This window comes from Callospermophilus lateralis, chromosome 15 (assembly GCF_048772815.1).
Source record: "Callospermophilus lateralis isolate mCalLat2 chromosome 15, mCalLat2.hap1, whole genome shotgun sequence".
NCBI classification, from domain to species: Eukaryota; Metazoa; Chordata; class Mammalia; order Rodentia; family Sciuridae; genus Callospermophilus; species Callospermophilus lateralis.
In genome coordinates, this window is record NC_135319.1 from 88669957 (window position 1) to 88683245 (window position 13289).

The 13289-nt window shown below is 50.9% G+C and overlaps 1 protein-coding gene across 2 annotated transcripts in view; it reads right to left on the bottom strand.

The window, feature by feature from the left end:
- C15H10orf90 (chromosome 15 C10orf90 homolog) overlaps window positions 1–13289 on the bottom strand; it is a 186541-nt gene that overhangs the window by 11799 nt on the left and 161453 nt on the right. Inside the window, exons 5-7 of one of the 2 annotated variants that reach the window (XM_077105481.1) lie at window positions 12707–12997; window positions 9883–10067; window positions 7649–7826 (exon numbers count right to left, since the gene is read on the bottom strand). In XM_077105481.1, coding sequence (XP_076961596.1) covers window positions 7649–7826; window positions 9883–10067; window positions 12707–12997 — 654 coding nt within the window. The remainder of the gene's footprint in view (window positions 1–7648; window positions 7827–9882; window positions 10068–12706; window positions 12998–13289) is intronic. The other variant, XM_077105482.1, reaches the window with a different exon arrangement.

Genomic DNA, 13289 nt, shown 5'->3' on the forward strand with positions numbered 1-13289 from the left:
TACCAACTAACAAATGTAATACACACCAAAGATCAAAAACCATAATCTGACAAATTTCAACATCCTTTTATGATTCAACAAATTTAACAAATTAGGTATAGAAAAGATGAGTCAACACACAAAGGTCAGATATGACAAGCCCAAGTTAACATCACGCTCAACAATCAGGACGAGGACAAGGATGACAACTGTGTTAATAAAATTTTCATAACTATGACCCAAATACCTGCCATAAACAAATTAAAGGAGGAAAGATTTATTTTGGCTCATGGTTTCAGAGGTTTCAGTCTGTGGTTGGCTGGCTCTATTGCTCTGGCCTGAGATGAAGCAAAACATCACGGTGAAGGGTGCAGCAGAGGAAAGTTGTTTGCTCTGTGGCCGCCAGGAAGTGAGCTACTTCTTCCAACTAGGCCCCAGAGACTACAGTTTCCACCACCTCCCAATCTTGCCATCAAATATGAATCATCCCTCGATGGATTAATCCATTGATGCGGTTAAAGCACTCATGATCCCATTTCTTCACAGAGGCTCCACCTCTGAACATTGCTGCATTGGAGACCAAGTCTTCACCACATGTGCCTTCGGGGGATATTTCAGATCCAGACTATAACATCTGCATTCTCACCACTTCGGTTCACTGTGATACTAGCCAGAGCAATTAGGTAAGAAAAAGAAATTCAAAGCATCTGAGTCAAAAAACAAGTAATTTTTTCTCTGTGTGCAGATATCATGATCTCATATCTAGAAATCCCCTAGAGATGTCACCAAAACCCCCAATAGATTAAAAAACAAATCCAGTACAGTCACAGAATTTAAAATGAATATATAAAAATTACGCTAATAATAAAATATCTGAAAAGGAAACCAAGAAAATAACCTCATTCTAACAGTTTCAAAAAACAAAATACTTAGGAATAAATTTAACAAGAACATGAATGATATGCACTATTAAACACTGATGAAAGAAAATTTCAATGATTTTTTTTATAGAAATAGGAAAAAAAAAAAAAAAAAGCTAAATTCACACAGAGTCACAAGAGACCCTGACTAGCCAAGGCCATCATGAGCAAAATAGTAAGGCTGGAGGCATCACACTGCCTGATTTCGAAATCTACTATAAATCTACAGTAATCCAAACAGCATATTACTGGCATAAAAAGAGACATAAACCAACGGGAGAGAATAGACAACTCAGAAACAAACCCACGCATTTATGAGCTTTGGCAAAAAAACATCAAGGACACACCATGGGAAAGGACAGTCTCTTCAATAAATAGTGTCAACACAGTCACATGCAGAAGAATAAAATGTAAAATTGCTAGAAGAAAACAGTGGGGAAGCTCCATGACATTGGTCTGGGCTGTGTGACCCCAAAAGCACAGGCCACAAAAGTAAACACTAGTAAAGGAGTTTTATCACATGAAAAACCTACAGACAAGAAAATGGCCAACAGGACAAAGTGACCAACTGTGGGACGGGAGGAAATGTTTGCAAGTCATACAACTGACAATGAGTCGATATTCAAAATGTAGGAAGAATTAAAAAAAAAAAATCTCAGTAGCAAGAAAACCACCTAATTAAAAAATGGGCAAAGGACCTGAGTAGACATTTCTCAAAAGACGTACAAGTGGATAGCAGTGATAAGAAGAAAGGTTAATGTTACTCAACTATAGAGAAATACAAATTGAAACCACAATACCAATTCACACCTGTCAGGGCGGCCATAGAAAAGCGTGGGCAGGGGGCTGAGGATGTGGCTCATTAAAAAAAAAAAAGAAAGAAAGAAAGAAAAGAAAAGCGAGGGCAAGAGAATGGAGGAAAGGAACCTAGGGACCTGTCACTGTGCATCTGCATCAGCACAGCCATCGTGGAAAATGTGATGGAGGTCCCTCAAAAAGTCAAATTAGAACTGCCGTACGACACAGCAGCCCCACTGCAGACACAAAGGAAATGAAGTCAGTATGTCAAAGAGGTATCTGTGTCCCTGTGTTCATCACAGCAGTGTTCACAATGCCCAAGTGTCCATCGACAAATAAATGGATAATGGGATGTGATGGGTGCCCCTCCCCACCACATACTGCAATACTATTTTGCTGTAAAGGAAGAAAGAAATCCAAGACACCATGGATGAATCTAGAGAACATCAGGTTTCAGTCAGAAGTCAGTTCTGAAGATCTATCACTCAGCATGGGGACGATGATTGATAATAAAGAATTATACTTGAAAATTGCAAAGAGAGGAGATCACCTCAAAAAATTAGTGAACAACTTCATGAAAGTCCTGGTTGCTCCGAGTCCAGGGCTTACCGGCATCTTAAAGAACTCCAAACTATAATAATTTATAGATGACTAATAACCTTCATGCTCTTGGCCAAGTGGATTTATATCCTCAGAGTACTGCAAGGCTTAGTACTTAACTGCTTTATGAAATACAAAACGAAACCATTTGGAAAATAAAATCAAAGCAATTGTGAAAAGCAGTCTCTTATAGGCAATTTCCTTACCGCTCTGCAGTTTGGCTTTTGCACCTTAAGCTACTTTAATCGGAAGTAACACTTTTCTTTGTTCTTTATTCTAATTCTAACCAATAGACATAAATTAGTCTTTTGTTCCCACGTTTCTTTTAAAGATGCAACACGTTGTTGCACAGTCACAGTGTCTGAAGGGCACTAGTGATAGTGTGCATGAGAAACAGTTTTTAAGTAACTCAGGCTTCCTGTTTTCTCTGTGGATGGATAAAATAAAAAAAAATTACTTTCATCTGATAAGTACATTTTGAAATTCCTTTGTGATTAATATTGGGAGTACTAACCACAAATATTTATTTAAATGTTTTATGGAAAAACATTCATGAGATGGGTTCAGGCGATCAGAAGGATGTTGCAGCCCCTGCTCAGCTGCTGCGTGATGAACGGCACATTTTTGTTACCATGATGACTTCTGCTGCCATCTCCTATCTGCTGGGTCACATTTCCAGCTAGATGCTCTGGGAATGCAAATTAATGTTAATACAAACTCCAGCCAGGAATCATCAGTGAAGGCAGCTCTCCTGGAGAAGGAAATTTGCAGTGCCTTCTGGAAAATTCCATTCCTCTACTGGTCCGTGATTTGAATGGCTCTGACTCGGCTCCCTTTGGGTAGTGTGGATAATGCAATTCAGATTAACTCAGTGTGATGTTCGAGGTGCAGTGGGGAGTCTCGGGGCCACTGGGCATGGTGCGTGCCCACTAGTGCTTTAATGCCACTAGTGCATTATTCCACTAGTGCCCACTAGTGCTCCAGCACACCCACAGGATCCTAATTCAAAGTGAAGAGGGAAAAAGGTGATTTACAAGAACATGAGCCATGAGTGAGCAAATGGCAGTGGGGTCGGGGTCAGGGAGGATGGGGACAGGGAGGGCTTCAGGGAGGAAGGGGACGCCCCTCAGGGGTTTTCTGCTCACCAGAGAGCCATGAAGAGCACCCGACAGGCAGATAGGAAAGTAGCCAGGCCACACGGACTTTGTCTGGGCACTGTTTGGCTTTCCATGTTGTTGCAGCAGTGAGCACAGGTAGAAGCAAAAAAATTCATCCCTAGCAAAAGCTCTCAGCTGAGAAGTGAAAGGCAGCGCAGGCCAGGTCATATGTCATAGGGAGCAGAGGAAATGGCCTAGGGGTAGGAGTCCAACGGAGGGGCTGGACTGGAGCAGGCCTGTGAGGTCAGGCAGGATGGTGGGATTCAGAGAGGTGGATTGGTTCCCTAAGTGTGAACGCTCCTGGGTTAAGAAAGAACAGCAAATGGGACCAACCAGGTGGGGCTGGGGTGGCAGGGTCAGGTGGGGAGGGGCCTGGCTCCAGGGAGGCTCTGAAGCTGGGTACCCATCTCAGCGGGAGATGGTTAGGGACAAGTTTGAGGAGTTGCAGTGGGCGTAGGGTGAAGCCACAAACATGCCAATGGGATGGTGAGGGCTGCCATCCACTGGCCACAGGCACTGAACCCTGCTGCCTGCAGGGGTTGTACCCCTTCTGTCTACAGGTGCTGGACCTCTTCTGCCTCAGGTGCTGAGCTTCCCACTGGCTTTCACACTGTCCTACTTTGGATTCCATCTGCAAGGCTGGCCTCTGAACATGACCCAATCCCTGGGCACTGTGGCAATGATGGAAGAGCCTTTTTATGGCCCCTAGGTAACTCTAGTGGACTGACCCGGTGGAGCCCAGGCTTGGGCACGAGAGGGGCCCTCATGTTGGAGACTTGGTCTTGTGAGAGGCTGAAAACAAAGCCCTCCGCCACCTTCCTCCTGTCCTCCATCTCAGCTCCCCTCCTCCAGGACTCAGCCACTGTGCCTTCTCCTGAGGACACCCTCACCCGTCCTCGGCTGCACCTGACCACATCTTGCCTCAGTTCTGAGTGAGGCAGTGGCACACCACCCAGAAGTGGTGTATGCAGTGTCCGCTAGCCTCCTGGGCCTCCCGTCCCTGGAGCTCTTTGTCCTCTGCATCTCCAGCCCCTGCCCCACAGATGAACTGAGCTCCCCTGGCACCTCTCACACTGTGCTTTCACCTCCTCGCCCAAGTGCACCATGACCCGCCTCGACCTTTCTACTCACCCGACTTCATGGAGGGCTCCTCCATCAGGAGCCGGCGACTGTGGCCAGGCCCTTCATAATGCTGCCTCCTGGTCCCTCTGTCATCCCCAATCATCCATGAACGTTCCCCTGCCCCACATAGGGACTTCTCACCCTCATCAACACACACACACACACACACACACACACACACACACACACACACACAGCAATTGACCCTGAACCTCAGAGCTGCTCAGAATTCATCTGTAAACCTGAAACACCTGCCCCCTGGTCTTGCCAGAATCATTCCTGCAAACTCAGGGACTTGCATCTCCTGGCTTTGGCAGCGGCTCGAGCTCCCACCTGAACCTCCGGGTCTGTCCCTGAGCCAAGTCTGCTGTGAGCCCTGATCAGAGGCAGGGAGCCCAGCACCAAAAGCAAGCCTGAGTCTTCTTAGCAGACGCCTTGACACGGCAGCCAACGCACGCTCACGCTATGATTTATTAACTAATTTAGCAAGTAAGAAAAACATCTGCATCTCGCTTTTATCATCCTGCCAGCAGACAGGCTGAAGACGAGATATGCACTGCAGACTTGTTTAACGGGCCCTTAAAAGTCCCCTCTCACTTGCCTGAGCTCACACGAGGCTCTGATTTCAGAAGATGTCTGACTTAACTGACCTGACGCAAGCAAACGTGAAAGCAAAGCTCTCATCACACCTAAGTACCTCGAGGATGACAGGCAGGAGTGGCCACAAACCCATGCTGGCCACGTCCCCTTGAGCACATTCCAGTCGCCAGGGCTGTCTTGGAATTTGGGGTGTAAAAAGGTGCCTCAGTTAGTTAACACCACTGATGGGGCTGGATCCCCTTTTTATTATACACAGCTTTAAGATTTTCATTTATAAGAAGATGAACTTGTGAGGATAATTGTTTTAGGGGAAACATCAAAGTTGATGGATGCTGAATTGTGACCCCCTCCCCCCGCCAAGAATACATCAGAGTCCAACCCCCACCCCCTGCCTCTCAGTGTGAACCAGCTGAGGCTAGATCTTGTTGTGACCTTCTTAGAAATCTGGTCCTTGCAGATAATAGTCAAATTGAGATGAGGTCATGCTGGGTTAGGTGGACCCCAGCCCCGTGAATGAGAAGAGGAAATCAGGACACCGGAGGAGGCCGGAAGAAGACAGAGGCAGAGAGGGGAGGGAGGGAGGTGCTCCCAGCCAAGGTCAAGCTGAGAGGGGGCCATGGGACCCTCCCCCGAGTCCCCAGAAGGAGCCACTCTCTAGACACTCGATTTGGACTTCTGGCCCCAGAATGAGTGTACACTTCTGTGGTCGTAAGCCACAGCAAGTACTCCTGATGACAAGATCACATCACCTGGGCACTCGGGACACTTGAAAGCCCCAGCCCAGAAGAGAAGGAACCCATCCTGGTACCTTCTAGGTTTGGGTCTGAGTTGTGCCCCGGCTGGAGCTCTTGGAAGGTAGTGGAAACTGTGATAAGCAGGCCTAGCAGGAGGGTTCAGGTCCCAAAGAAGGTGCCTTCAAAAGGGTAGAGCCCTGGTGATTCTTTCTCCCTTGTGCTTCCTGGCTGCTGGGCAGTGAGCAACTTTTCCTGCCACACACAATTCCACCATGATGTGCCACCTATCACAGGGCCAAAAGCACCGGGGCCAACCAACCATGGACTGAAACCTCCCAAACTGTGAGAAAACACAAACCTTTTCTGTTTTTAAGTTGACTTATCTTGGGTATTTGTTACAGTGATGGAAAGCTACCAAACACCACCACACTACACAAGTTTCCTTCTGCCCCGGCTCTCTGTTCCTTCCTACACAGAGTGAAGACACTTGGCTGAAAAGGAAGACCCTTAGATCCATTAGGTCCGTGAATGTGAGTAGGGTACACTCTAAAGTGATCTCATATTGTGTTTGTTGACATTAGCTTTGGTTGCATGACCATTTTCATCAAGCAGCATCATCAGAACTGGGGAGAGTGAGTGGCCATTCAGCATGGACACCACCACCCAGCCTGCCCAGAGCAAGCCCAGCACTGCAAGACAGGACACGCCCACTTGTGGCTGGCTCTCAGTCCTTGCAGCACCTTGAGAAGTCCGTGCCTGAACCCAGTTGCTCTTTGTGGAGCTGAGGCTAGACAGTCCTCTGCCAAGGACCATGGGAGCAGCAGGAATTCTATGATAACACCCTTTTCCCCCTGTCCCCCCAATGACCCTTATGGGACCTTGGTAATGTTTGCTAAGCTGCACTTTATTGAATATGGTCATTTCCCCAGAGGAATTTTATTTAGAATTTTACTCATGATTTCACCTCCTGGGGTCCAAAACATTTTCCTAGGAAGAGAGAACTCATTCCTTTGTCCAAAGGAATAAAACTGAGGTTTCTTCAGGCCTCCTGAGCCTAACATTTGGGTTGGCAGGCTGTGAAGTGTGTGCTCTAGTGTCCCCCACCCTCGCCTCATCTTGTCTTGTGATTCTGGCTGGTTTAATAGTCTGTTTATAAGGTCCATGAAAGAAGGACTGGGGTCAGTCTTGCCCACTGTGGTGTTCCCAGCTCCCTGCATGATGCTCGCCCAGAGAAGGTTCCTGATAACTCCTTCTCCCATGAGAGTGAGTGCCCTTCCTCCCAGGGCAGCTCGACCCTGGCCTCACAGTGCCCCTCGAGCTGGCCATCCCTTGTCTGAGCTCGCCGCAGGGAAGGGGTTTCAAGATGATGAATGTTGATGTAGACAAGCTGGAGTCGACCTCTGGCCCTGAGACGTGTTTTGCAATCTATGAAGGGCAAAGGGGATCTCTTGCAAACACGAGTTAGGAGCCAGGAATGTGAACTTGCTGTCCTGGCTGCTGTGGTGGTGTGGCTTCTTTCCCAGCTAGAGTGGTAAACTGTGTCCCATGATCTTTCTGAGGAGTGAGAGGCCCGCATGGAATCTCTCAAAATGGGCTGGTCCCAGAACAGGCTCCATGACGCCAAGGGTTGCTTCTGCACGTGTCAGTGGCATTGTTGGGAACCACCCTCCCAGGAGAAGGAGAAGGCCCCAGGGTCCCCTCCCCGTCTCCTCCATCCTCCCAGCCACCTGTGGCTCACCACTGAGAGGATGGGGAACGGTGAACTGCTTCTTGTTGGCGCGCACGGGGAGCCGGCTCTGCTTCTGCTCTGGGTGCCCCGTCTGCTGGGCCTTCCTCTGCTGCACCATGCGCTCCAGCTTTCTCAGCCGTTCTTGAGAGCGAGAAATGAACTGAGGCCTGTGGGCCTCCAGCGCTTCCTGGTGGGAACACAGAAAACGTTTCATTTTTAGGATAAGTGACATCAAAAGGCAACACGTCCATCGGTTTGGCCAAGAGAAGCCAATTAGAAGTGTGACGTTCAGAGACCAAAAGCCACAGGGCAAAAACATATCACAGTTTTCTGCCATGACCTCACATAAGAGGTACAGTTGTGTGGCCAACACGGGTCCTGGTGGTCAGTTCTGGCCAGCACCCAGAGCCCCGGTGCAGTGGCACCCAGCAGAAACTAGCGCCCAGATCATGAGAACAGCTGCCCCTTTCACTTCCACCACTCAAACCGCTCCTTGCCAACAGACCCAAATCTGAGTGCCCGGTGTCCCCCATTCCAGAGAGACATGGGTGGGGGCAGAATGCAAGCTCTGAGTCACTTGCTCCTGGTGGGGGTTGAAGCCTTTAAAGCCACAAACACACATCACCCATCCAACCAGGGGGAAATGGGCCTTTCGGGAGAGGCCATGACCGTGGCTGGGGGAAAGCAGCTCTCCCCCGGGTGGAAGTGCTGGGAGGGAATCTCTGCCTGTGCAGAATGGTCTCTGGGCTCCAGGATTGGTCAGAAGTCCTACCACGCCCTGTGAGCCCCGTGCCCCCACCTCCCTATGCTAAGCCACTCACACAGGTTTGCTGAAGAGACTGAGTGCCACCCTGCCAGACCTGGCTAGGCGCTCTCTGGGGACTTGTCCCTGGGAATCCCCACATTCCTTCTGGAAGGCAGCTGTGTTTATTCCCACTGGACAGATGCAAACACAGAGGTAGCTAGTAGCTTAGAAGATTGCATGGCGCCCCTCAGCTGTGCCAGTCCTGTGCTTTTTCCTGTGCCACCTATCCTGATGTAACTCCTGGTCTCTGAATGTCTCTGCTCAAACCGTCCCCCTGCCTGAGGCACCATGCACAGCCATGCCGCTGGCTGAGTTCTGTCCCTGCTAGTAAGCCCTGTTGGATCTTCGGGTTAGGCCTGAGCATCCCAGGGCCTCACAGGCCACCTTGTGCAATGATGAATCACACCTGCTTTTCTCCATGCGAGGCTGTGAGCCCTGGAAGGCCCCGGCATGTCCCACTGACAACACCTCTCTCACAGGCCCTGCCCCGAGCTCTGCAAAGGCTCTCTGGGCATGCTGCTCTGACCCATCCTCCCCCACCCCACTGGAACTCAGGGCTCCCTGGGACAGGGCATGGTGGCTTCCATCTGTGTCACATATGTGTCCCTGGCAGCTGTGGCAGAAAAGGAGTCTCCTTGCCATATGCCAGCTGTGGCTGCTGGTGGGACAAGGCACCTGTCACTGGATGTACTGATGTCAGAGGAGGTCCCAGCTGGAGAGACGGCCCTGTGGACACCTTGCTGGCCCAAGAGTGGCCACTAGGCAGCTGACCTCCCACCTGAGGATAGCCCAGGAGCCTCAGGAAGCTTCAGGGCACCATGAACACTTGGCAGGGCCCACTGAGCCCCCAGGGTGCAGGAGCTGACCAGTGGAGCCATCTCCGCCTCTGCAGGGACAATCACAGCAGACCCAGCACCTGCCCTGGGGTGTGGCCGGCCATCAATACACCATGGCAGGTCTGAGTTCGTTTGCCCTCCTAATTTTTATAACTTAAAAAAAATGTGCACACACCATTTTTATAATTAGGAAACATCCAATCACATCATCTCTATCCTTCACGTCATGGCCACCTGTTTTTGGAAGCTTCCTTAATCTTTCAAAGTCTCATCGGAAGATGGGTTATTTAGGGACTCCTGCCTGCTGGGGGTCATTTGAGGATCAAAGGTGCTGAGGCCTATAAAGCGTCCTGTGTAAACTTTGAGCCCCTCTGTCATCGCTATGACCACTGTCACCGTGGATAGCATTTGATCCTGATTCTAACCTGTGGGGTCAGTGTCTCTAGATCCATTAATCAAACAGTGAAGCAGAGGCTCAGAAAGGTTAGGGAAACTGCCCAGTGTCCCACAGCCTCTAGGAACGGGGATCAGCTCCCAGCCTCAGAGGCCAGGGAAGGCCTCCCCGCCTGGCAGGAATCTGGCTGGACACACAGAGGCCTTACCTGCAAGGTCAAGGAGTTGCCAGGCGTTTGCTCGAGCTCAGAACCCTCTTCTGACAGGTCAAGGGTCTCTGCTCCCTGGGGGGCTGCTGGTGAGGGCGGCTCTGGTGAGGGCTCAGGCACAGTGGGGTCGTCACTCTTCTTACATTCTTTTATTTTTACAACCAGGTCACAGCACGTGTAATCTCCTAGGAGAAATTTAGAATTCCATTTAGAGGGCACCGACGACGGATTCTCGCCTGGCTCCTCAACACTATTAGACACAGAAGACAATTTTGAAAATAGAAACGCCGGTGGGTTATTAATGGTCCTCGTTAAGCCAACAAGATGAGGCCTCGTCACAGACCCTCCAGGCAGCACGGTGACGAGGAAGAACGTTCAGTCATCTCCACTTCACGACTGGCTAATTATGTCATGGAGGTACTTCCTGCTCCTGGTGTTTAGAAGGCCTTGCTCAAATTGAGAAGAAACGTTCCTGTTCTGGGCTTCCCGTTAAGTGTGCCCTGAACGTGGCCACAGTTGGGTTGCTTCAGGACAGCGTGTTCATCTGTCTCGTGGTTGCCGCGGTGATGATATGAGGACGGGGGACGGTGCTCGTTCACTCATCCTCCCCTTCATTTTCCACAGTCTGCTGCCGGCTTTACGTAAGTGATGGGAATGATTGCTCTCTCAGGGCTGGTTCCAGTCTCTTCCTGGGGCCATTTTGATTTTCCTTCGTGGAAACAGTCAGGAAATGGGTAGATTCCTCAGCACCTCAGGTAGGGCAGCCTCTGAGGGGGTAGGAGGGAGATTCGCAGCATTCACTGGCCCCTTCCTGACCAGCACTCGGCCTGGGACACACGAGGGATCTCTATCCTTAGCCCCCCCTTACCAAGCTCCCTCTGCTGCTCCGGCTGCACCCTCCCCACCCGACCACAGCCACACCACCCCTCGCCCTGGGCTCGGCAGCACCTTCCTGACCTCCCACCTCTACCTTCCAACCTCCAGGGCGCCTTCTCCCTCTCCAGGCAGAGCCCTCTCCTCCTGCCTGACTCCGCTGTGGGGAGCGGAGGGGACCACCTTACGCCCACCCAGCAGCATGAGCCAGGAGGTGGGGTCAGAAGATGCGGTTTAACCCCACCCGCCTGAGGCTCTCCAGGGGCTGGACCACGTCCTACTCAGTCTCCATCTGCCCAGAGCTCCATGCCGGGTGCTTAAAAGGAGTTGGCCCTTCTAGGAGAGGTGAGGTGGCCTCAGGAGTCTCACCTGGCCACCAGATACAGCTCATACAAACCAGGCTGTCACTGTCACTTCATCCTCTGTGGCAGGACTAGCTGTACTGTCCACTCAAAATCCATCAACATTCCCTACTCCCTATAGCCCAAGCTGACTGGACCTTCGGGCCTTTATCTCCTGAGTGTCCACCTCACTGAGATTCTCTCCCAACACCACTCCATTGGAGGCTCCCACACCATCTGTCCTTTGCTCTCGTCCTACTGGAGGACTTCCCCATGGCCCTTCCACTTTAGGAGTGACAACTAGGTCCAGTTGGCTGAGAGCTACCACTCAGCCGCGAGGCTGGCCCCCTCCCACATGCCCCCTAGGCCTTGCTGACAGGGTGTTCTCCAGCTCACGGGAAAGCCACAGGCCTCTGGCTCCCTCTCCACTGTTGTCCCGTCCTAGTAGTCCTCTCTTCCTCGCTGCTCATCATAAGACCTGTCTGTCAGATGCAGAAGGTCTCCACCACAGTACCCTTCCACCCAGGGACCCTCTGCTGCCCTTTCCTGTTGGGTCTCGGCTCAGCCTTGCCCTGCTCCTATCCACCCTCTCTGCTCCTGAGACGGTACCTTTAGAGGGAATCTCGCCGTGTCTTCTCCCTGCAGGGCCTCAGTCCTACCTTCAGTCCAGACCCCCTTGGTGGGTTCAGAAGGGTCTTCTGACCTGACCCATGGGACCCTCGATGACCACACCAGGCCCCGGCCCTGCACATGGCACCTGTGCATGCCCCTTGCCGCTCCAGTGTTAGCCCTTGCCTTTCCTCAGCTCCGGGGGCGTGAGCCTCCCCTGCCTGCGGTGCCCTCTGCCCTCGGGTCTGATTTTTAAATCTCCAAGGTTTCAGGGAAGGCTTCACCTTCTCTTCAAAACCATTTTTGAGGGGAAGACGCTTCTGCCCAGACCGTCCCTGAGTGCCAGGGCCGTCCTCGGCTTCCTCTGGTTCACCCCTCAGACGCAGCCCTGCTGCCGACCTTTCCACCTAGGATTGAGAGTCTGGAGTGGACACACTGACCCCAGAGCCTGGTATGCAGTGGCTGTTTAATAATTGCTTCTGTGATGGGCTAATGAGGGAAGAGTTAGGGATTAATTTAGGTTCCGAGTGACATAATTTTTTATTAATTATAATCAAGCCTCTTTCTTTCTGCCCTTTCTGTAGTTGTTTGAGAACATCTTTAGAGTAACAGGAAACCCTGCTCTTATGCTGACGTAACAGGCACCGCAGACCATCTCATCACACGCTTGTGTCTCTTTATACATCGTCGTTCTCTGCACATTCAGGTGGCCAGCAGCTCAACCGCCCCAGAGACTGCACCTGTGTCCTACTGGGTTCCCTCCTCTGAGAGGCCGCGAACAGGACCTGCCTTGAGGGCATGGAGGTCCCTGTGCTCATATTGATAAGTGTCACATGGCCACACCCCTACACCGTGGTCCCTGCCCGTGAATCATCCGGGGCCTGGGTTAGTCTGGCGGGCAGGCTGTCTCCCCAGCAGCCATTTCTTAGCAAAGCCAGGGAGCCTGCGCTGCCTCCCACGAGCATCAAGAAGGGACCCCCTGGACCGCCCCTGCTCCTTACCTTCGGGAAGCCCTCTTTCTATCTGAGCACCATTGTCTTCCTGCAGAGATGGCCTTGCCTCTTGCAAGGGGCACAGAAACCCAGGCATAGGGACTTTGGGACTCAGGAGGCTTGGATGTTGTCTCTCTCTGGGCTCAAAAAGGTTGCTAGACTCACAGTCATCGCTTGGTGGCCTGTCCCCATCGGGAGGGAAAGGTTTAATGGGCTTCTGTTCCTCTGGGGGAGCAGACAATGACACACACGCTGCTCCGTGCTGCTCCTTGGTGCTTCCAGAATATACTTTTGTTTCTACTAAAAATAAAATGAAAGTTGTGCTCAAAATATCGGACAAGACCACATCTGAAGTACTGAGGTCTACTGCCCCCAGCTCTGGAAACGGCGGAGAGCTTTGCAGCTTTGCAGGGCCCCATGGGAGGTTTAGCACCTCGACTGTGGGGCCAAAGTACCTGGGTTCAAATCCCATCTCTGCACTACCCAGCCTCCACTATAATGTAGGTAATAATAAATTAATAATATTAAATGGTATTCATTTAATTCTTTACATCGCTCACTTTATATAATAAAATGTAATATTTATATAGTT